This window comes from Cyprinodon tularosa, unplaced genomic scaffold, assembly GCF_016077235.1.
Source record: "Cyprinodon tularosa strain WSP-4 unplaced genomic scaffold, ASM1607723v1 ctg672, whole genome shotgun sequence".
Taxonomy (NCBI): Eukaryota; Metazoa; Chordata; class Actinopteri; order Cyprinodontiformes; family Cyprinodontidae; genus Cyprinodon; species Cyprinodon tularosa.
The window spans coordinates 411,646-436,134 of record NW_024039421.1 but is presented as its reverse complement, the minus strand read 5'-3'; the positions used below and the strand labels follow the sequence as shown (position 1 = coordinate 436,134).

At 45.3% G+C, this 24,489-nt stretch overlaps 1 protein-coding gene across 9 annotated transcripts in view; it reads right to left on the bottom strand.

Annotated features, from left to right (window-relative positions):
* The window catches only part of fhod1 (formin homology 2 domain containing 1), a 56,721-nt gene that overhangs the window by 13,402 nt on the left and 18,830 nt on the right, over positions 1-24,489 (bottom strand). The window contains exons 7-22 of one of the 9 annotated variants that reach the window (XM_038267421.1): positions 24,328-24,439; positions 23,229-23,323; positions 21,772-21,915; positions 21,005-21,387; positions 19,984-20,091; positions 19,504-19,593; positions 18,273-18,299; positions 17,764-17,814; positions 13,119-13,273; positions 12,985-13,035; positions 8,135-8,269; positions 7,890-8,053; positions 4,420-5,007; positions 518-673; positions 246-428; positions 10-129 (exon numbers count right to left, since the gene is read on the bottom strand). In XM_038267421.1, coding sequence (XP_038123349.1) covers positions 10-129; positions 246-428; positions 518-673; positions 4,420-5,007; positions 7,890-8,053; positions 8,135-8,269; positions 12,985-13,035; positions 13,119-13,273; positions 17,764-17,814; positions 18,273-18,299; positions 19,504-19,593; positions 19,984-20,091; positions 21,005-21,387; positions 21,772-21,915; positions 23,229-23,323; positions 24,328-24,439 — 2,562 coding nt within the window. Of the gene's footprint in view, positions 1-9; positions 130-245; positions 429-517; positions 674-4,419; positions 5,008-7,889; positions 8,270-12,984; positions 13,036-13,118; positions 13,274-17,763; positions 17,815-18,272; positions 18,300-19,503; positions 19,594-19,983; positions 20,092-21,004; positions 21,388-21,771; positions 21,916-23,228; positions 23,324-24,327; positions 24,440-24,489 lie in introns of all 9 variants that reach the window. The other 8 variants (XM_038267417.1, XM_038267418.1, XM_038267419.1 and 5 more) reach the window with 8 other exon arrangements.

Genomic DNA, 24,489 nt, shown 5'->3' with positions numbered 1-24,489 from the left:
TTTCCTTACATTGCTGCTGTTCAGGAAGTTTCCGATGGCGAGGAGAGTCGCCAGGATCCTCCTGAAGGTCTGGTTGGACGCCAGCTGCTCCATGCCCAGCTTCAGGTCAAACAGCGGCTCTGCGATCTCCTGCAGGGGGCGACATAGAGCCGACCTAAGCTCTGAGGCTCCTTTTCTTCTAGATCTCAGAAAAAAAAAAACAGATCTCCATGACGAAGACTTTGTGGATCGGTCGGATCGCTCACCTTCTCCAGCACCTCATAATTCAGTTTGAAAGACCAGAGCTGCAGGCGGGGGGTCAAGGCAGTGATGGAGGCCAAGGTAAGGAGGAACTGCTCTGCTGTTCCCAGGGGGACGTCAGGATTGGTCATCTGAGCCTCCTGGATCTTCTGCTTCTCCTCCTCAGTGGGAACCATGGTCAGGATCTTCTGCTCAGGACAGAGAGAGAGACGGCATGAAGATCCAGGTCCGTCACGCTCGGGTCAGATGTTCTGATCCACGAGAAGACGGGAAGCACCTCGATCCCCTCCTTGCTGATGGCGAACTCATCGAAGCTGAGGATGGCGCCCTTGATGACGTGGACGGCAGGCAGGACGGTCAAACCGATGTTGATGGCGTTACTCCTCTTTGGATCCAGAACCAGAATCTCTGATTTTTTGGTCTCCGGTCCTTTCTGTAGAGGAGAGAAACGGGTCAGAGACGAGGAGAGGTTCTAGAGAGGAGAGAGTCAAACTGACGGCTTCATCTATAGAGGTTCTTTAACGCGCAGAATTCACAAAACACTTGATCCTTATTAATAAGGTCATATTCATCGTGACAGTCGTTCTCTCTGAGCATAAATAGCATTTCAGCAGGGGGTGCGATGAGCGATCCTAAACAGGTGAGGTGCCATCTACTGGCAGAACCACAGAACTACCAGAAAGTCAGATGCCGACATATAAAGCAGCTACTTAAGAGCCCGACCATGCGGCCCAGTGAAGCTCGATGTGGTCGAAGACAAACTCTAAATTCTAGAGAATACTCCACAGAAAAGGTTCTAAGTGCCATCTTTTTTTTTCTTCAGTGGGGAGCAGTGTGGGTTTAGGTTTAGGTCTTGGTCTGTGGGAGCTTGAACTCAGAACCTCAGGATTCCAAGTGCAGTACCACAACCAGCAGGCCGCTACTCCCCAAAGCGGGTCCTTGCCTAAGGACCCCCACTGGCAGCTCATTCCCCCAGCCGGGATACAAACCCAGGCTTCCTGTTTACGACACGGGTTACGTACCACTTGAACTATCCCGCCCATATCTATCGTCTGGTTTATGCTCAGAAACCAGGCTGTCTGGCCAAATTGTAGGTGATCGCAGACAGGAGGCCTCTGATTGGTCAGTCTACATCCGCTCTACTCTATGCGTATTTCCTGTTTGGTTCCTTACCGGCTGGTTTTGTTTGTCTTACCGCCATTGTGGAAAACGACAGGTGAAGATGGAGCAGCTAGCAGAGCGAGGTGCGCGAGAACGCTGGGACCCTTTTCCCACCTGGATCCCCGCTCTTTTTGGCCCTCATGTCCCTCCGTTGTCGCACAAACTTGCCCCCACTTCCTCACCGCCTCGACCGTATCTAGACCCACAGCTAGTTCCTGATTGGCCCTCTGGCGTTGTGGCATGGAATAACAGCGCAGACCACGCTTCAATATTAGGCAGAAAGCTCGGTGTGACAAACTGCTGGGTGACGATAACCAGCCCACAAGTCCAATCCCTCTTGGGATAAATTTTTTTTCACTTTTCAGGTTGAATCTAGGGCCGTTTCTCACTATGTGTTCTTGTGCGTTGTGGTGAAACGTCATCAGCCTCAGCCCTAGCACTGTTCCTATTCACAAGAACAGCAGGCCGAGAACGGACAAAGTCCTCCTTTACCCAGCATGCATCAGAGCTGACTTGTCCGTTCTTGAGATTGACCGCTGTCCCAGCATGCACTGCGGCAGCACACAGCTTCTATTGGAGCGCTCCATTGAAAGTTCTCTTTTCTGCTGCTGTTGCTCAATAAAAGTATGTTTTAAGATCATTTGATGGGAAGATATAATACTTTGAAGCGTCACTATATGGCCCATTTACTGATTTAATGCGTCATTTTTTATTTTTTTTTCTGAGTTTAGTAACCAGCGGAGCTTGGAGGGTAATGGCAGCCAGGGCTAACGTTAGCCCGTCTGCAGCAGCCAGGGCTAACTTTAGCTCGTCTGCAGCAGCCAGGGCTAACGTTAGCCCGCCTGCAGCAGCCAGGGCTAACTTTAGCTCGTCTGCAGCAGCCAGGGCTAACGTTAGCCCGTCTGCAGCAGCCAGGGCTAACGTTAGCTCGTCTGCAGCAGCCAGGGCTAACGTTAGCTCGTCTGCAGCAGCCAGGGCTAACGTTAGCTCGTCTGCAGCAGCCAGGGCTAACGTTAGCCCGCCTGCAGCAGCCAGGGCTAACGTTAGCCCGTCTGCAGCAGCCAGGGCTAACGTTAGCCCGTCTGCAGCAGCCAGGGATAACGTTAGCTCGTCTGCAGCAGCCAGAACTAACGTTAGCCCGTCTGCAGCAGCCAGGGATAACGTTAGCTCGTCTGCAGCAGCCAGGGCTAACGTTAGCCCGCCTGCAGCAGCCAGGGCTAACGTTAGCTCGTCTGCAGCAGCCAGGGCTAACGTTAGCCCGTCTGCAGCAGCCAGGGCTAACGTTTGCCCGCCTGCAGCAGCCAGGGCTAACGTTAGCTCGTCTGCAGCAGCCAGAACTAACGTTAGCCCGTCTGCAGCAGCCAGGGATAACGTTAGCTCGTCTGCAGCAGCCAGGGCTAAAGTTAGCTTGTCTGCAGCAGCCAGGGCTAACGTTAGCCCGTCTGCAGCGGCCCTCTCTCAGCATAGCCGTGTGTGAAGGACTGCTGGCTCTGATGAAGATTTTTTTTTTTTACTCTATTTGGTAAAATGTTCATTTGATTTGTGTTTTTCTGACTGTGTTCATTAATATTCCCCAAATAAATGAAAAAAGTCAGAATTTATTATTATCTAGAGTCTATTAATAACAGGAGGTGAAATGCAGCTCCAGACGAGTTGAGCGTGTGATGATGTCATCAGAACGCTTCTGTGCCAATAGGCTCATTTTATGCTCCCGTTCTCCCAGAGTCCAGACTTATCTGTGTTCTTCTCAAGAACATACTTGGCGAGGACACGATTCCGTACTCGTGTTCTAGTGAATTGAGAAACCACCTTTACTATTCTTTCTTTTTAGACCTGGGAGTTGTTGACATGCTTATCTCCATTACTTCCTTATTTACCGTCTGGGAACATAAGCAGTATCCTACCTCCACTCATGTGCTTTAGTTATGGAAAACATTCACAGAAGGGTTTTATTCACAATATGCATAAACAATTATAAACTGTTGATAACAGCTGGACTTCTTAACATTCTGTCTCTAAACATGGAGACATCCGGCCGCCATATTGGTACTCCCCACTCCTATGGAGACGTGCCCTAAAAATGCCTCCCTGTGCAGCATGTGGCTGCAAAAACAAGCAGTTTTCTGGCTGTAGGAAGAAGATCCACATGTCATTTCAGTCATTTATACGCCGATGTTACCTATAGTAGAGTAAATAACGTAAATTAGTCTGGCTATCTCAGACCGACTTGAAGATATTGACTAAATTAGCCATTGAAATTGTGTCTAATGTAAGAAAATAGAAAGTAATTTACTGTTAAATTCTTTATGAAGTGGGTGACGCTGCTACTTTTGTCGTGTTTGTTGTATTTCTCATTTAAAAAAGTTATTTGCTGAATTATATTGCATGTTATAGTGAGGGAAAATATTTTAAAGGCTAATGCACAGACAGCATGAAGGTATATAGCATGCATATATTATATGCTATAGCATTAACAGACATGTAATTTTAATTCAGTCTTGATGTGAAATCTTGAAATTATATGTAAGATGTGACTATCATAAAAATGTAATAAATAGATTTAGCCATTTTGGTTCATTTATATTAATCTGCTCCATTAACATATTAATTTTATGATGATAGATTTGTATAATATGTTATATTACATGATTTATAGACTTCATAATGACTCTGCAATGTGATTGGCCGATTGTTTTATTCTAAATTAAATTAATCTACTGATGCTCAAAGTGATGAATTTATCTTTATTTTAAAAGTCTTAAGCTGAAAATGAGAACATCGTGTTTGTTCGATGCTGTAGCGCACGGATTGTTTACACTGCGACCGGTCTAACTAGGGAGTACCAATATGGCGGTTCTACCAACAGGCGATCAGCAATCAGGGAATAATCAGAGATCAAAGAGGCAGATGCTACCAACTGGAAGGTTGGGTTTTATTTTTCTGTTCCGTCATCAGGGGGCGCTCTAGTCGATCCCTGCTCCTGCAGCAGGTGAGAAACCCCCTCCAGCTCTTAGTTACCTTAGCAGCAGGCAGTTCCTTGGCTTTGGACTCGAACAGGTGCTCCAGGCGGGCCGTGTCCACCTCCACCTTGTCCAAAGACGCCCACACCGTCCCCCGACCGAAGCGACACTTCTGAGGACTTTCTGCCTGCTTCAGCTCCTTCCAGAACAGCTTCACCGTCTTCTTCTTCCTCATCAGTCCTGAGGACAAGCCGGGGGGAGGAGGAGCTCCCGGGGGGGGCGGAGGGGGAGGAATACCACAACCGAGAGGAGGGGGAGGAGGTGGAGGAGGAGGAACACCGGGAAGAGGTGGGGGAGGAGGAGGCGGAGGAGGGGCAGCGGAACCCAGCATGGGGGGAGGCGGGGGAGGAGGGGGGACGCCAGAGAAACAGGGGGCGGAGCTGGTTGAGTCGATGTTGTCCATGGCGAGGACGTCATTGTCCTCGTCCTCCAGCAGGTCAGAGAAGTCCAGGTCTTTGATGCGAAGGTCAGAGCTGCTCAGCTGCTTCTGGTCCCAGACGTCCACCGATCCTACGGACGCCATCTTCTCCAGGCGGCGGCCAGGAGGCTCCGCCTCCACGCCGCTCTGCGGCCGGGCGGATCGGTTCTGAGGAGAGAGGCAGACGCAGGCGTTTACGGTCCAGAGGAGGGTTCTGGGTTCAGACCGGTTCCTCCTCCGCTTCCTGCATCCTCAGCTTTACATCTCAGCCAGATTATAGAAAAGTTGGACTAAAACTACTTCAAACCCTCGACTTCCAACCATCTGAAGCATTTTACCTTTTTATTTCATTTATTTATTTAAATTATAGCTGAAAGAAGGAAAGGTTGATGATGTAGCAGGAGGATGATGTGGCTTAAACATCTAATCTCCACTTTTTAATTCCCCAACCAAATCCAATTAATCCATTTATTTTCTCTGCCTTTTATTTCATGATAAAATAGAGATTAGTTTCCAGAAAAAAACTTTTATTTCTATAATTTAGAAGCAGAGGGGTCAATAGTAGCCTAATAATGTTTATTACTAGAAGTATAAATCCTACCGTTTAAACTATTTTATAGAAGTTAGAGGATCAACTTCAGCTTTTTACTCCAGTAAAAGTGTAAAAGGACTATTTTTAAAACAAAAAATAAAAGTAATGCAGGAAAGAATGTTTAGGAAAGATGCTTTAAACATTATACTGAGTACAGCAATACCCTTTTATAACCAATAGTAATGCTGTAAATAGGGATGCACGATATTGGGATTTTGGCCGATATCCGATATGCCGATATTTTAAAACTCATGTAGCCAATAACCGATATCGATACCGATGTTAAAGCTGGACAAAAATAAGTAGTCATTGAAAATAGCAGTTTTGTTATCTATTTCTGACACTTTGAAAAATAATATACTCAAATATATTTTCATATGCTGATATCAAATAGATTTTTAAAAACGCGGTATCGATCTATTTTACTTTCAAAATCTGGTGAAATTTCATCGTTCTGTTACAAACTCTCGTGATATTTTGCAAATTCTTGTGAGATTTTGTTAGTAAAATAGATCGATACCGCGTCAATATATCAACATATAAAAATATGGCAACATTTGGTGAATTTTCGGGGGATTTCGTAGCATAACGATGACATATAGCAATATTTCATTAGTAAAAGAGATTGATATGGTGTTTTTAAATGGCAATATATCAGCATATGAAGATATTGGGATATTTTAATGGATCAATATTTTTTCCCTCGTCTTTAGAAGTTTTTAAGTCTGTAAAAAATAAGTTTTTGAGGAAGAAGAAGTAGAAACTCAGAAGCTGATCAAATATCGGGTTAAATATCGGTGGGGGGGCCGATGTCCCATATTCAGTTTTAAGGCCGATACCGATAGGGGGCCCATTATATCCTGCATCCCTAGTATAAATGTAACTTTGCATCCTCTTAAAAAAACTATTCTGTTATGTTGTGAACAACAAGTCCATAAATAATTATTTTAATCCTTTTTTTTTTTTTTTTTTTTTTTTTTTTTTAACTACCAACAGGCCATAATGATAATTAGCATGAAACAAAAGTAACGAGTCTATTTCTAAAATATAAGGAGTAGAAAGATGAAAAAAAAATTAAGGAGTGGAAATAAAAAGTTGTCTAAAAAATAATGACTCCAGTAAAGTATAGATACCCAACATCTACTTAAGGTAACAAAGTATTTGTACTTTGTTACCTGCTACGTCTGTAACTAAGGACGAAAAGTGATGAGCTGGTTTCTCTGACCTGTAGAAGCCCCAGATCTGCATTATTGGGGAAAATAAGTAGATTTTCCCTAAATTAGATCTTTTTATAAACGGAACATTCGATTAATCTGTTTTATCGATTAATCACCGAGCTAATTGATGCTAATTAATCAGCACCAGACCTCTTTTCAGAGGTTTTCAACACACTTTAACAGAAAAATGGCCCAAATAAATGGACTAGAAGTGAATGTTGAAGTTATTATGTTGATCACACAGAGGGACATCCAGCCAGAAACACCACTAGAATAAACCCTTCTTTTAGGTAACCTTGCGCTGCGAGCAGGATTGTCACAAGATCAGAGTTTTCATTCTCACAAAAAACGTAGAACTTAACGCAGTTCTACAAAGATCAATCTGGATCTGGATCTATGCTTCTTTTTCTATGTCTGCTTCTGTCTCCTTGAACCACAGTGGGCCTCGGCAGCTGGAGCCTAGTTCTGCTTCTTCCTGTTCAAAGGGAGTTTTTCCTCTCCACTGTCGCTACAAGCATGCTTAGTGTGAGGGATTGCTGAAGAGTCAATGAGTCGATGCAATCAGCTGGTTTTCCTTAGATAGAAAACTTTGAATCAATCTGACTGGATGATCTGGTGAACTGGAAAGTGACCTGAGATGACATGATGTGAATTGGAGCTATAGAAATACACTGAATAGAATCTGGCTGCTGCCACGTTATGTTTTAGGGGCCAGATCATGAAATAAACATAATAAAAAAGGCGACTCGCTGGGTAAATAAATGAATCAGATGATTCTGAACTGGAACCGTTTCTCTGTTTCCCTTCATTAAAATTAAAGAACATAAATTCCAGAATCAGGTTTCATGTTAGTAGAACTCATTATATTAGATCTACTTAAATTAGATAATTTAACTCCTCATAACTTGATTAATGGGGAGTGTTGGTCTAGTGGTTAGAGCAGTGGGACCCTGAGAAGGTTACATGGTTCCATCCCCACAGCCTCCACTAGGGGGCTCTGAGCAGGACCCTTAACCCCACCCTGGCAGCCCACTGCCCCCCAAGGCCATGGGTTAAATTCAGAGGTACTATTCTCCAGTATGAGATCAATAAAGTTTAATCATTATTTTTATTTTTATTATTTCTTAGTTCTAAAGATTCAGAGCCTTTTACTTCGCTGCTAATTGGCTGATTATTTCTGCCACAGTCTAGTTGCTCCGCGTCTACGACCCGCTTTGACTCATCAGAACGTCGATTCTGACCTTCTGCTCCTCGGCCAGCCGCGCCCGGGCCGCCTGGGCTGAGCCTTCCAGGCCCTCCAGCTCCGCCTTTTGGGAGGCGCTGGTCCCACTGGTTCCACTGGACTCAACTGAGCGCGCTCTGAAGTAGGACAGGCGTTCTGACACGGGTCCAGAAACATCCTCGCCTGAAGGGAGAGCAAACCGAGAGGTATTACTCTGCTCCTGATTGCTGGAGATGAACTGCGGCGACTGAGGGACAAACTCACTGGCAGTGCAGCTTTTTTCTTCCTCTTCAGCAGCACCAGAAGCAGAATCCTTCGGGTCCTGAAGCTCCGAGTCAGTGGAGTAGAAAAACCTCTTATTCAGGTGAAGAATTTTGTCGCCAAAAAGCTCAGGAGCTTCTGCAAACATCAGAGTTCAGACGTGAGTCCAGGAGAAACCTGATCACAGCTTCCATCAACAAACACGCTGCAGACGACTCATTCTGCTAAAGATCACTTCAGATTTCTATTTATTTATAATTTTTTTTTATTTTATTTTAGCACAGCATTAAATTACAGTAATTACTTTTCACTTTCAGCAAAGGCATGATCTTACTTCCTCCACTCACTTTGCTCTTGTTGCATGCAGGTACAAAATGGAAAATGAGAAATAAGCTTATCTAACATATCAGGAGGGGAGTTTTTAAATGCAATATGTGTGATAAAGAATAATATTTCATTCAATAATAAACAGCAATGCAAGGTCACCCATTAAGTGCTTCTGTCAGTCCAGGACGCCTGTTTTTAGCGCCCACTGGTGGAGAGAAAATCTTAACTTTCCAATAAGTACATTTCAATTACAATTTCTAAATATAAATATTTCTCAGTTGTCTTGATCTATAAGGCACAATTTCCAAGGAAATGTGGGAAGGTGCATTCATGTAGGTAGATCAGCATTAATCTCAATGTTTTCAGATGTTTAGAGCTTTTAATTCACTATTTAATTGAATAATTATGAGGAACAGCGCCTCCAAATCCGAGGCTATGGTTCTCCACCGGAGAAAGATGGACTCCCCCCTTCAGGTTGATGGAGTCTTTGCCTCAAGTGGAGGAGTTTAAGTATGTCGGGGTTTTATTCACGAGTGAGATCGATAGACGGATCGGTGCGGCGTCGGCAGGGATGCGGTCGCTGTATCGGACTGTCGTAGTGAAGAGGAAGCTGAGTCTGGATTTACTGATCGATCTACAGGTGCTGGTCATAAAATTAGAATATCATGAAAAAGTAGATTGATTTCAGTAATTCCATTTAAAAAGTGAAACTTGTATATTATATTCATACATTACATACAAACTCATATATTTCAGATGTTTATTTTGTTTAGTTTTGATGATTACAAATGACAACAAATGAAAATCTCAAATTCATCATATCAGAAAATTAGAATATTACTGAAGACCAATAAAAACAAAGGATTTATAGAAATGTTGGCCAACTGAAAAGTATGAACATGAAAAGTATGAGCATGTACAGCACTCAGTATTTAGTTGGGCCTCCTTTGGCCTGTATTACTGCAGCAATGCGGCGTGGCATGGAGTCGATCAGTCTGTGGCACTGCTCAGGTGTTATGATAGCCCAGGTTGCTCTAATAGTGGCTTTTAGCTCTTCTGAATTGTTGGGTCTGGTGTATTGCATCTTCTTCTTCACAATACCCCATAGATTTTCTATGGGGTTAAGGTCAGGAGAGTTTGCTGGCCAATTAAGAACAGGGATACCATGGTCCTTCAACCAGGTACTGGTAGCTTTGGCACTGTGTGCAGGTGCCAAGTCCTGTTGGAAAATGAAATCTGCATCTCCAAAAAGTTGGTCAGCTGCAGGAAGCATGAAGTGCTCTAAAACTTCCTGGTATGTGGCTGCGTTGACCCTGGACCTCAGAAAACACAATGGACCAACACCAGCAGATGACATGGCACCCCAAACCATCACTGACTGTGGAAACTTTACACTGGACTTCAAGCAACGTGGATGAAGTGCCTCTCTTCTTTTCCTCCAGACTCTGGGACCTTGATTTCCAAAGGAAATGCAAAATTTACTTTCATCAGAGAACATGACTTTGGACCACTCACCAGCAGTCCAGTCCTGTTTCTCTTTAGCCCAGGCAAGACGCTTCTGACGCTGTCTGTGGTTCAAGAGTGGCTTGACACAAGGAATGCGACAGCAGAAACCCATGTCTTTCATACGTCTGTGTGTGGTGGTTCTTGAAGCACTCACTCCAGCTGCAGTCCACTCTTTGTGAATCTCCCCCACATTTTTGAAGGGGTTTTGTTTCACAATCCTCTCCAGGGTGCGGTTATCTCTCTTGCTTGTACACTTTTTTCGACCACATCTTTTCCTTCCCTTCGCCTCTCTATTAATGTGCTTGGACACTGAGCTCTGTGAACAGCCAGCCTCTTTAGCGATGACCTTTTGTGTCTTGCCCTCCTTGTGCAAGGTGTCGATGGTCGTCTTTTGGACAACTGTCAAGTCAGCAGTCTTCCCCATGATTGTGTAGCCTATAGAACTAGACTGAAAGACCATTTAAAGGCTTTTGCAGGTGGTTTGAGTTAATTAGCTGATTAGAGTGTGGCACCAGGGGCCATCAATTTTGAACCTTTTCACAATATTCTAATTTTCTGATATGATGAATTTGAGATTTTCATTTGTTGTCATTTGTAATCATCAAAATTAAACAAAATAAACATCTGAAATATATGAGTTTGTATGTAATGTATGAATATAATATACAAGTTTCACTTTTTAAATGGAATTACTGAAATCAATCTACTTTTTCATGATATTCTAATTTTATGACCAGCACCTGTATGTTCCCACCCTCAACTATGGTCAGGAGATCTGGGTAATTACCGAAAGGACAAGATCGCAAATACAAGCGACCAAAATGAGTTTGGATGGATGGAATAATTAATAACAAACAATAATTGAACCTCAGGTTGTATTTAAAATTCAAATAACAGGAAAGTTTTCCAAATTCTTCTACATTTAAAAATAAATATATATTCCCAAAAAAAAAAAGAAAATTTTCTTTTCTTTTTTTTTATTTTATTTTAAATTAACATTTAAAATATTTCAAAATATATTAATATGTTTTAGATATGCAAGATAAATAATGAATCTTTAATGACTACCGTAATTTTCGGACTATTAGCCGCACCGGACTATAAGCCGCAGGTTTTTTTATGTTTAATGTCCGACTTTCTCGCTGTTGTTCTGTCTCGTACCACTCGCGGTAGAAGTCTGCTTCCGGAGGACCTCCGCATTCCCCCGCGCGGCTACCGTACTTGTGTGTTGAAGCAAATGTGACGTCAACATGGTGGATGGTAAAATCCATAGATTTAGGTATTACCCTAGTGGCCGTTAGATGTAAAAGTCCATAGATAAGCCGCATTGTTATATAAGCCGCAAGGTCGAAAAATGGGAAAAAGTCGCGGCTTATAGTCCGAAAATTACGGTAGTAAAGCATCATTCCATTTTTAGTTGGATTGGTGACATATTTCTGGCCTAGGGCACAAAAATCTTTGCCCATCGACTCTCATTAGAAGTTGTCCATGCGCAGCAGCTCCTCTGCAATACAGAAGGTATCGGAGGTGCATTTGTTCACCGCCACAGCGCAGACGCTTTACGGGTGATTGGCAGGTCGAGTCGCGGGAGTTGGAGAGAGAAATGGTGCAAGAATTGTTCTTTTCCAGGACTTGGTTTAGCTCCAAGGCTAGGCTAACTGCGTGCAGCGAGGCTAACTGCGTGCAGCGAGGCTAACTGCGTGCAGCGAGGCTAACTGCGTGCAGCGAGGCTAATGCTTTATCCTGCTTTCCCTGCCTCCTTTTTCAAATGTCAGGATCTGATCCAGCGTGGATAAAGACAGCTAGGACTGATTTAAAGCACTTTGTAGAAAAGAAGAATGAACAATCTGGGATTCACATAGAAAATACCAGAATATAGTCTATTTTTTCTAGATGTTTGTTATTTTGCATTGTTGCTCTTAAAAACATTCTTAGAAAATAAATAGTTTTTATATATTTAAAATAAAGTATAAAGCTAAACAATAGCTTTCCCATTATTAAACTGGTACTGTTTTTTTTTTTTTTTTTTAGGTTTTTAGCACAATATTGGACCATGCAAAACAGATTTTCCTTCACAGCCTCAGAACGGCAGATTTATGCTCAAAAAGTAAACCAATGCATCAAAAAAATTTACAAAGAAATTATTTTCAAAAGGTATAGAGAAGCATTGTAGTAAGTTTTGTTTGTGTTTTTTGTTTTGTTTATTTGTATATATGTATGTATATGTGTAGGTAGGTATGTATTTATATGGATATATATAGCAACATAATTATAAATACTGTAAATTGAAGAAATACAAGAATTAAAGGGGTAGGAGTACATAAGTTTTACTTCTTCCTACTCCTTTTCGCACATGTAATAGAGGTATAATTTGGGAAAGGAGGGTACCTTGTTTGTTGTTTTTCTCTCCAATGTTTTTAAACATTGTTTTATTGTTTTTCTCTTACATGTTCAAAATAAAGAATAAAAAAACAAAAAAAATATATGTTTTTTTGTTTATAAAGTGTTTTCATAATGTTTTTTTGTTGTTGGCATTCATCTAAATATACTGGTGTGAAAACTTAGTATAAGTTTGATTGGTTTTTGGTCTACGTCTATTTTAAATTTATAGCCCCCCTGGAGAAAACTCCACCGGCCGCTGCTGCCGACCAATTAAAACAACATAATTAGAAACTTTAGTAGCTTCCAAATTATAACTGAAAATGGTCTGCCTTAGATTGCATGGGCAGTGGTTAGAGGAGACGACCTCCTGATGGAGAGCCTGGTGTGGACGCAGCATCACAACAGCGAGCTGAAGAAACCGACTGACTTTAAAGAAACGCGTCCGATAAACCACAGTGGTGTCAAGATGGAACCCTGAGGAACGCCATTCAGCTTCATAAAGGGGAGATTATCATCCGGACTTCCTCCTCTTCTCCCTCTCAGAGCGCAGGCTGAGAGGAAGCCTATCCAGACAGACTGAAACTGCAGATCAACATGGGGGCACGCTGCATGGCATTGTGGGTACTGTGGTTTCTCACCTGGATCATTTCGGGTGTCTGAGTTTGTTCCCGAGCTGCTGGATGCTGAACCTGAACAAACACACTTTAAGTGGATTTCTTCCAACATTCAGACCCTTTCTGTCTCTGACAAACGGGCGGAGCTTCAGACTCACCGGGACGTTCAGGCGGCGTGCCGTCGCTCGGCTCAGCTTCCGTCTTTGAACTCTGAGTTTTATCGTCAGAAAAGGGCGGCTGCGATCTGCTTGGATCTTTGCTCCTTTTACTCTTCTCCCGCTGAGTTCTTGTCAGGCTGCGCAGGAAGCCGTCTCTGTGAGCAGAAGTGACCATGTGAGACAAGGCGGGACTTAAACCGCCAGGAGGAAGTAGATTTGGGATTAGTTTGATGGTTTGATCCGGTTTCTAAAAACATTCTCTGATCCTGATTTGTCAGATTTCTGGTGGGAACTTTCTGCTCAATTAATCCAAACCAACATCCAGTTAATCCAGGAAGACATTTCCTGAATCACCCCTAAAAAAAGGTGCTACACAGCATGGGGCCACCGTCAGACTGTACAGCAGAACCATCAGAGAAGCTGATGCTGCTCCGCCTCCCAGTACAGCTGGGCTCTGATTAGCTGAGAACTGGAGGAAATTAATGGGTTCATATTTACGAACAGAACCAGAGAAAGTTCATCCTGCAGCCTCCATTAAACAGCGGAAATAATCCGGACCGGATTCTGGATCCAGTCACCGTTCTGCTGCAGCATCACTTCTCAAAGAAATTTGCTTAGGTGGATTTTATTAGTGAATCAGATGCAAAAAAATGATATAATGAATCATTAATTACCAATTAATATTAAGCCTCTAATCTGTTTACATTCCTACTCCAGCGTCCCCTTCCTGACCCCTCATTTCCCATGATGCAGTGCGGTTCAAAGCAGGTGAAGCCGAATGATGGGGAAGAAGTTGGGAATTAATTAAACTTTAAACTTTCTGTGACTGAAAACAAACTTTTAAGGTTTTTAAAAGGAGAGAATGTAGTTTGTTAAATTCAAATATCTAATCTTACATTTAAGTTAATCTAAAGAAGGTTCAGTAATTCTCAGCTCTGCCAGTTAAAGACGTATCTCATCTAGATCATATCTACACATTGCTGTTCGGCTCATTTAAGGCTTGTATTTGTTATTTAGTTAATCTTGACTGAAATAAAAGTTAAGCTTAAAAATGAGTTTAATTTGTTGAAATATATTAAAATGTGTATTAAGAGATGATTAATTAGTTCATCTTCACATCTCTGCATCCAGGAATTACAGCAGAATAATAAATAAATCTGAGTAAAACAGACCGGGATATTTAATTTATCCTCATTTATTGATTAAAATTAAAATTTTACTTTATAAATATGACTGTTCTTGCCAAATATCTTCTACACTAAATATTCCCCCTAAGTTTATATAATTTCCAGAAGCTTTAGATCAGAAGTAACCAATTAAAAATCAGCGGCTCTGAATAAAGAAAATCAATCAATAGAGGTCCATATTCCCATATTTTCTCAAACCCCTGAACTGATGGTTTGTTATTTTCTTTCTTTTTTCTGTCTTAATGTTGGCAGTGGGCTTTAGGCTGCCCTGCAAGGCTTTAAACCTGGGTTTAACCGGAGACTAAGCCATTCTCAAGCACATATCAAGGAGCTCATTTTGAGCCTGGATCCAGATTTATTGTTGATTCTGTTCATGGTGGAGAATCCTGCTTCACAGCAGCAGGTTGAGCCAAACATCCTCTAAATGTGCAGGGTCATCTTTGAGCACGCCATTTCACTTTTCTTTCACCAGTTCACCGCAGTTCTTCCAGCAGTCCACACTTTCTCTGCTCTCTTTTTCTCATGGTCTTCTCCTTCTTTCCCATCGCCCGGCTTGCCACAGGTTTGCCTGCTGTGTCTAAAAGTAGCAGCAGCAGCAACCCAGACTGACAGCTCATTGGCTCATTTGGATCACGTGCAGCCTGGAGCCGGACGCTCCCCAGGGCTTTACCGTATTAACTGGAGAAGAGGAGCAAGTGAAATTAGACAACATGGGATCATTTATAAATGTTTGAAATCAGGTTGGGTCCGGATCCGGACCGCATTCCGCTAATCCGTGACTGAGACCCGTCATCATCATCGAAATCAGATAATTTAAAAGAAATTAGAATAATATTACATCTTAAGTTTTTATTTTATGTTGACTGCTATTGACATCAATACATTAAAAACTAGGTCACTCATTATTAAAACCTGCCCACACCTAGGGGGCACTCTCCCCCCACTTTGGGAACCACTGATCTAAACTTTAAATATTCATATTTTTTACCTTAGCTTCTGCCAAGCGGCGCCTTTTGCATCTTTCTATTTCTGTAAAACTAGTCATATAAAAAATGTCGGACATCAGAACCGGACCAGAAGAAAATTAAAGCAAAACAATTCAAATTTGTTTTCCACTGCAAACCAAACCAATCGGACCGGAACCGTTGTAACGGGTTAAACCAAAGCAATCGGACCGGGACCGTTGGAACAGGTTAAACCAAGGCAATCGGACCGGAACCGTTGGAACGGGTTAAACCAAAGCAATCGGACCGGGACCGTTGGAACAGGTTAAACCAAAGCAATCGGACCGGGACCGTTGGAACAGGTTAAACCAAAGCAATGGGACCGGGACCGTTGGAACAGGTTAAACCAAAGCAATGGGACCGGGACCGTTGGAACGGGTTAAACCAAAGCAATCGGACCGGGACCGTTGGAACAGGTTAAACCAAAGCAATCGGACCGGGACCGTTGGAACAGGTTAAACCAAAGCAATCGGACCGGGACCGTTGGAACGGGTTAAACCAAACCAATCGGACCGGGACCGCTGGAACGGGTTAAACCAAACCAATCGGAAATGGACCGTTGTAACGGGTTAAACCAAACCAATCGGAAATGGACCGTTGTAACGGGTTAAACCACGCAATCGGACCGGGACCGCTGGAACAGGTTTAACCAAACCAATCGGAACGGGACCGTTGTAACGGGTTAAACCAAACCAATCGGAAATGGACCGTTGTAACGGGTTAAACCAAAGCAAACGGACCGGGACCGCTGGAACGGGTTTAACCAAACCAATCGGAACGGGACCGTTGGAACGGGTTAAACCAAAGCAATCGGACCGGGACCGTTGGAACGGGTTAAACCCAACCAATCGGAACGGGACCGTTGGAACGGGTTTAACCAAACCAATCGGAACGGGACCGTTGGAACGGGTTAAACCAAACCAATCGGACCGGAACCGCTGGAACAGGTTAAACCAAACCAATCGGAAATGGACCGTTGTAACGGGTTAAACCAAAGCAATCGGACCGGGACCGCTGGAACGGGTTTAACCAAACCAATCGGACCGGGACAGCTGGAACGGGTTTAACCAAACCAATCGGAACGGGACCGTTGGAACGGGTTAAACCAAAGCAATCGGACCGGGACCGTTGGAACGGGTTAAACCAAAGCAATCGGACCGGGACCGCTGGAACGGGTTTAACCAAAGCAATCGGACCGGGACCGCTGGAACGGGTTAAACCAAACCAATCGGAACGGGACCGTTGGAACGGGTTAAACCAAACCAATCGGAACGGGACCGTTGGAACGGGTTAAACCAAACCAATCGGAACGGGACCGTTGGAACGGGTTTAACCAAACCAATCGGAACGGGACCGTTGTAACGGGTTAAACCAAACCAATCGGAACGGGACCGTTGGAACGGGTTTAACCAAACCAATCGGAACGGGACCGTTGGAACGGGTTTAACCAAACCAATCGGACCGGGACCGTTGGAACGGGTTAAACCAAACCAATCGGAACGGGACCGTTGGAACGGGTTTAACCAAACCAATCGGAACGGGACCGTTGGAACGGGTTAAACCAAACCAATCGGACCGGAACCGCTGGAACGGGTTAAACCAAACCAGTTGGAACGGGTTAAACCAAACCAATCGGAACGGGACCGTTGTAACGGGTTAAACCAAAGCAATCGGACCGGGACCGCTGGAACGGGTTAAACCAAACCAGTTGGAACGGGTTAAACCAAAGCAATCAGGTTAAAGCAAACCTCCGGTTGAACCATGTGACCCTGCGGCCGCCAACCCATCACTCTGACCTTTGGCGTTAATGAAATGTCATGGATGGAGACGGACATGCGGTCCTGACCGGGTTCTGATAGAGGAACACCGTCTGGGTCAAGCTTTCAGTTCAAGAACAAATGCAGCAGGAAGTGAAACATCGATCCGTTTTCTGATCTGGGTTCGGGTTCTGTTGGTTCTGGATTTAATCCCGATCGGATCTGCTGGAAGCCAAACTGGACCAAGAGAAACCTGCTTTGTTCCTAATGAGGTTCTGAAGGCTGAACTTTTGGGTTTCCTCCTGGAGACGGACAGGATTCTGCAGCCACGGTTCTGGGCATGGCACCGGTCCAGTTCTGAGGAGCAGGCCGCTGTTTGCGGCTGCAGTCGTCGCCCCAAAAATCACACAGCTGAAATTCTGATCAGTTTCTATTGTTCTGATCCGAACCACAGACACACAACGGACCAGGACAGAACCAGAACCCAGACAGGAGGGAGCAGAACCCACACCAGAACCGTTTAACACCTGTGGAAAACCGACCCGTCCACTTTGAAATCATCGCCGCGTCATCACCATCTGATCCGGAACCAGCACCAGCCTGACACACAGAACCACACCATGCAAGAACCCAACAGAACCAGCGGAGCCTCCCAGCAGCTCCCAGCATGCATTGGGGCTGCAGAGGCCGTACTTACTCGTAATTCTTCCACACCGGCTTGGTCCGACTCGCGACATATTCCTCTGGGCTGCAGAGACACGACACACACACCTCACACACGGTACCACAGCTTCAGAACCACCAGGACGCCCTCTGGGCTCATCGCCGACCCGATGTCGGACAGAACCGGCAGGAGCTCAGCTGCATAAACTCTCCTCACAGACCCGAAGAAGCCCAAAGACCAGGAACCCGTCTCTGTTTGCACCTACCTGCTGCTCACAGGACTGAACTAAACCGCCCTGAGATGGACAGCGCCTAAACCGGTCAGAGCCCAAACCGGTCAGCGCCCAAACCGGTCAGAGCCCAAACCGGTCAGCGCCAAACCCAAGATGGAGGAAGATTTAACAGAACAGGAAGAACATCTGCATCCATTAGTTTGGTTCCCTAACTTCAGAATTAACACCTGAACTGGAACCAGAACCCAGAACTCTTTGCTTTGGTTTTATGCAGCTGAGCATCAGGAGGAGGAGGAGGAGGAGGACTTACCAGGAGTCTTCCTCAGTCTCCACTGAGCTGGTGGAGGAAGGAGGGAGGAAAGAAAGAGAGAAAGAAGAAGAAAAGCATTAAAAACGCTGTGATGGAGAGAGGGCCGAGAGACATGCTGTTAGAGCAAAGAGAGAGAGGAGCAACGTGATTGGATGAGCTGGAGGAGGATCCAGTTTCTTCTATGAGTTTTTCTGATGCAAATTTGTATTAAATGCAGTAAAAGTTGAACTGAGATCATTTCAAACTGTTTCACCAAAATCAGTTCAATTAATTAATTAACAGCTGATCCAGATTTCAGATCAAATCCAGATAAAACGACGTAACCATGGAGATCCAGAAGATATCCAGAAAAAAAACACACATTAAAAGAAAACTTTTGGAAACATCCTGTTTGAAAAATACAACTTCTTCTGGAAAATATGGAAAAATACGGACTAAATTTTGTTTCATAATTGTTGTAAAACCAAGAACAATGAATTTGTAAATGAAAAAAAAAGAGCAAAAGGTCAAGATGCATTTCTATTTGAAAAAAGATACAGAAAAAATTAAATTTCTACTTATTTCTGTAGTTTTTTTTTCTTAAAATTTTCATCTGTAAAAACGGGTTTTTATATTTACAACAATAATGCAGCAAAACGTACTCGTTTAAACAACAAAAGATTGGAAACAAACCAGAGATCCTTTCCTCTAAAAAATAATCAAACGTACATGAGCCACCTGAAACCAATCTAGATGATATAGTTCTGCTATTAACAACAAAATGAATGAGTAGAACCAGAAATCAAAGGAAACAATTAGAGTTTCAGAGAGAAAAATGATTGAAGGAAGGATTCAACATTTTTAAATCCAGATTTTGTGATGAAATAAAGATCCAGAAAGATTCACCAAAAACTTTGCAGAATTCAAGCTGCAGTAATCCAGAGATCAAACACCAAAAACCAACAGAATCAAGATAATCTGAATTAAACCCAAAATGGTTTCAGAAAAATCCGGAAGTGAATCAGAGATGGACTGGATCTGAACGAGACGATCCCAGAAAGATTCAGGAAAAAAAAAAAAAATTTAAGAACTGAGAGAAAAACAGGAAATGATCCAGAGTATAAATGGTTAGAAAATCCCACATTTATCCATAAAATGTAGATTTTCAGCTGGTTCTGGTTGAACTGGATTCCAGTTACACCAGTTCTAGAAACGACCCAAAATAAACAAGCGTGAAAATCAGGAGACTTACTTTAGACGAGGTTTGGGCTCCGGCTGGATGCTAGGCTGCTCCGGGGACGGTTCCTTTTCCCGAGGCGGGAGGTCCGAAGGAGGCAAGCTGCTGCACACACACACACACACACACACACACACACACACACACACACACACACACACACACACACACACACACACACACACACACACACACACACACACACACACACACACACACACACACACACACACACACACACACACACACACACACACACACAATGAGCCAGGCACATATAGAGACCTTGAAGAATCCAAACTCAGTTCATTCCTGCCACCTGGTTCTCTTCAACCCAAAAATCATCAAATAAAACAAATCTAAATGAAAACATCTGAGTCGGTCTAATTGCAAAACCTACAGTGACCCTCTACCCTCCACATAATCTGCAGAGCACTGATCGGCCTGCAGGGGGCGCTGGGAGGCCCGTCTGAGGTCGGTCTCAGAGGTACAGACCTGCAGCCGGACGGAGGCTCCTCAGAGATGGAGCTGGTTTTGGAGAACAGCCGTGACTTCCTGCTCAGACCCAGAGCGGACATGTGATGGCTGAGGAAAGAGCGACTCCTAGTGGTCGACAGGCCCCACAGCAGGGAGACGGAGAGAGGAGAAGGAGGGAGACATCGGTGGTTAGAACAGGGACAGCAAACCCACAGTAGGACACCCAGGAGCAAAGGAGGAGAACCAGCAGAGGGGGGCAGGTTCTGGTTCCGGCCCCAGATCAGGTGTCTGGTTCCGGTTCCGAATCACGTGTCTGGTTCCGGCCCCAGATCAGGTGTCTGGTTCCGGTTCCGAATCACGTGTCTGGTTCCGGTTCCGAATCACGTGTCTGGTTCCGGTTCCGAATCACGTGTCTGGTTCCGGTTCCGAATCACGTGTCTGGTTCCGGTTCCGAATCACGTGTCTGGTTCCGGTTCCGAATCACGTGTCTGGTTCCGGTCCCAGATCAGGTGTCTGGTTCCGGTTCCGAATCACGTGTCTGGTTCCGGTTTCAGATCACGTGTCTGGTTCTGGTCCCAGATCACGTGTCTGGTTCTGGTCCCAGACCATGTGTCTGGTTCCAGATCAGGTGTCTGGTTCTGGTCCCAGACAGGTTCTGGTCCCAGATCAGGTCTCATCACTGGGAGCACTGGACTGAATATAATCCATGGAGACAATGAGATCAGAAGCTCAGAGAACCGAGGTCCAAACCCCAATGCTAGCTCAGATCTGAAGGTTTGCTTCTGCAAACGCTGAAGTTCAAAAACTCAACTTGTTTCACCAGGTGATTATTCATGCATTACCATGGTAACGGCCCAGGCTGCTGCTTTTTCAGATCAACTAAGGATCAAAGAACTGGGCCAGAACCAGACACTTGGTCTAAAACAACCAGAGGGAAGTTGACAGAAAAGCGGACAGACAACTTGGAGATGTAGAAAGAACCCAGTGAAGCCAGCGTATCTCCGAGCCTGACCAGTACCGAGCGGTTCTGTGGACTTACCCGCTGGGAGGCGCCTTGGACTCTGGTTCTGAGGACAAGTCCTTAATGACGGCTATAGTGGGGGGCAGAGGGGAGCCCCTCCGGGAGCCCGACGGGCTGGAGGCGCAGCTGCTGAGTCCAGAGGACAGAGGGGAGGAAGGCCTGCTGCCGAGGGTGGGCGTGAGACAGGGACTGGATACGGTGGAGGACGGGGAGAGGACAGTGGATGAGGAGGGGGACACGACGAGAGAGGTGGGGGAGGAGGACAAGAGGTCTGGCAGGTTCTGATTGGATGAACGGCGACTCCTCCGGCCCTCTTGGTTGGCGCCGACCTTCTTTCTTCTCTCTTTTTGGGGTTTGGGGGCGGAGTCGTCGACATCTCCGTCCTCGTACCTCAGAGCTGTCTGTAAACACAAACACACCGTCCGGTCAGCAGGGGGCGCTGCAGTATGTCAGCACAAGATCCAAAGTATGAAGATCAGAATGCGTGGGACTATTCACATTTTGAACAAAGCCAATAGTGTCTAAGATAGCATTAAAGGCTGCTCTTAAGCTATCGCCTTCAATGTCAGCATGGATGTTAAAATCTCCCACTATGATGACCCTGTCAGTATTTAATACCAAATCAGAAAGGAACTCATTTAAGGAAAAAACTTTTCTGGACTTTTTATTTTACTTCATTCATATTCCTCCAAGTGCATCGCTGCTCCTGAGGAAAGTTCTGGTGACTCCGCCCACCTCTGATACTAAACCCGTTTGTATTCAGGAAGCAGAACCAGCTAACTGACCTCATAGGTTGAGAACTGGGCCTTCAGGTCCGGTTCCGTCGCCTTGTTGCTCATGTGTTTACGGACAATGGCCTCCATCCCACGCTGCTCCAGACAGTCCGTCACGTCGTAGAAGGAGTCCTGGTCTGGGAGCGCCGCCAGAGTCTGAACCAGAACACAAACGGTAGGTTATCTGGGAAAAGGCGTCTCATACAGACCCTCAACAATCTTCATAACCTTACTGTTCGAAAACCTTCTGAAGATAAATAAATAAATAAAGGACCGGGGACGGGTCCATCTAAAGGACCGGGGACGGGTCCATCTAAAGGACCGGGGGCGGGTTCATCTAAAGGTCCGGGGGGCGGGTCCATCTAAAGGTCCGGGGGGGGGGCGTGGGGTGGGTCCATCTAAAGGTCCGGGGGGGGGGCGTGGGGTGGGTCCATCTAAAGGACCGGGGGGCGGGTCCATCTAAAGGTCTGGGGGGGGGCGTGGGTGGGTCCATCTAAAGGACCGGGGGGCGGGTCCATCTAAAGGTCTGGGGGCGGGTCCATCTAAAGGACCGGGGGACGGGTCCATCTAAAGGACCGGGGACGGGTCCATCTAAAGGTCCGGGGGCGGGTCCATCTAAAGGTCCGGGGGGGCGGGTCCATCTAAAGGACCGGGGGGCTGGTTCATCTAAAGGACCGGGGGCGGGTTCATCTAAAGGTCCGGGGGGGGGCGTGGGGTGGGTCCATCTAAAGGACCGGGGGGCGGGTCCATCTAAAGGTCGGGGGGCGGGTCCATCTAAAGGTCGGGGGGCGGGTCCATCTAAAGGTTGGGGGGCGGGTCCATCTAAAGGACCGGGGGGCGGGTCCATCTAAAGGTCCGGGGGCGGGTCCATCTAAAGGTTGGGGGGCGGGTCCATCTAAAGGACCGGGGGACGGGTCCATCTAAAGGTCGGGGGGCGGGTCCATCTAAAGGTCGGGGGGCGGGTCCATCTAAAGGTCGGGGGGCGGGTCCATCTAAAGGTCGGGGGGGCGGGTTCATCTAAAGGTTGGGGGGCGGGTCCATCTAAAGGACCGGGGGACGGGTCCATCTAAAGGTCGGGGGGCGGGTCCATCTAAAGGTCCGGGGGCGGGTCCATCTAAAGGACCGGGGGGCGGGTCCATCTAAAGGACCGGGGGGCTGGTTCATCTAAAGGACCGGGGGCGGGTTCATCTAAAGGTCCGGGGGGGGGCGTGGGGTGGGTCCATCTAAAGGACCGGGGGGCGGGTCCATCTAAAGGTCGGGGGGCGGGTCCATCTAAAGGTCCGGGGGCGGGTCCATCTAAAGGACCGGGGGCTGGTTCATCTAAAGGACCGGGGGCGGGTTCATCTAAAGGTCCGGGGGGGGGGGCGTGGGGTGGGTCCATCTAAAGGACCGGGGGGCGGGTCCATCTAAAGGTCGGGGGGCGGGTCCATCTAAAGGTCGGGGGGCGGGTCCATCTACAGGGTCAGTACCTTGTTGATGAGCGTCATGGTGAAAATGAGAAGCTCCGTGTCGGCGCCGTTCTTCTCATCCAGGATATCCATGATATTCGTCCATGGCGTCACACCTGTAACAGACACGCCTGGTAACCATAGCAACACATCTGACCAGCAAACCACTGCTTCTCAGCAGGATGAATCATCTCCATCAACATCAGAAGCTCTGCAGCTCAGCTGCCTCGCTGAACAAGGTGTGTTTTTGTGCTCCTGTTTTGGCATCAGAGTGAGGACATCTAGCTGCTTCCTTTAATGCTAACATTTAGTTGAGCAGAGTTCGCCCACCCACCTCTGGAACAAGCAGTTCCCCTCTAAAGCAGAAGGTGGCAGCAGTGATACCATCATGTACAACATCCCACTTTGACATTTTAACATTAGTAAATTAACAACAAACAAAAATACAGTAATTATTATTCACAGTCAAAGAGGAAAACAGAATTCTTGCCCTTTTAATAATCTGTTCTTATATTTAACAGGGTACAGTTTGTATTGTAGGTGTCTTTGTGTAATTAACGATAAAGAACAATTGCTCAACCCATTTAATGCATTATTTTGAACTATAAATTAATTTAAACACCACTTTGGTATAAATATGTTGATTAATTTCATACTAATTAACAGACTGTCTCAGTTTCTTTCCACACTGTTTTTCTATGAGCTGCTGAACAGCCAATCAAATTAACCAGATTTTTAAAAATAAATATGCCCCCTAATCCTCTCAGGTAGATTAACTTTAAAATACTCAACTAAAAAAAATCCAAAGACAGGAAGTGAATAAGAAAGACAGAAAAACTTCCAGGTTTGAGGTTTTAATTGCGTCGTTAGGAGTCATCGGTCAACTTAAGCTAAACCTACCATATTTAAAAAATGTTCATCTGCAGTATTTTCACACAGATTTGTTCTACTAATTAAATATAAAACAGAATATTCAGATTAGTTTAAATAAAAGATTTGAAAGGATTGAAATTCAAACTCACTGACAATGACTTGGTCCCACCTCTAGTCCTCACCATGTATGGAAAGAAGAGACCGTGTGTGTGTGTGTGTGTGTGTGTGTGTGTGCGTGCGTGCGTACCCCTCATGGAGTCCACCGTGTTGACGGCGTTGATCAGCAGAGGACTGTTGGACTCTGAATACTCCACAAACACGATGAGAAGCTTCAGAGCCGTTTTCACCAGCAGGCGAGACTGGAAAACACCCAGACTGACCATCAGATGGCGCCACAGCTCTGCTAATC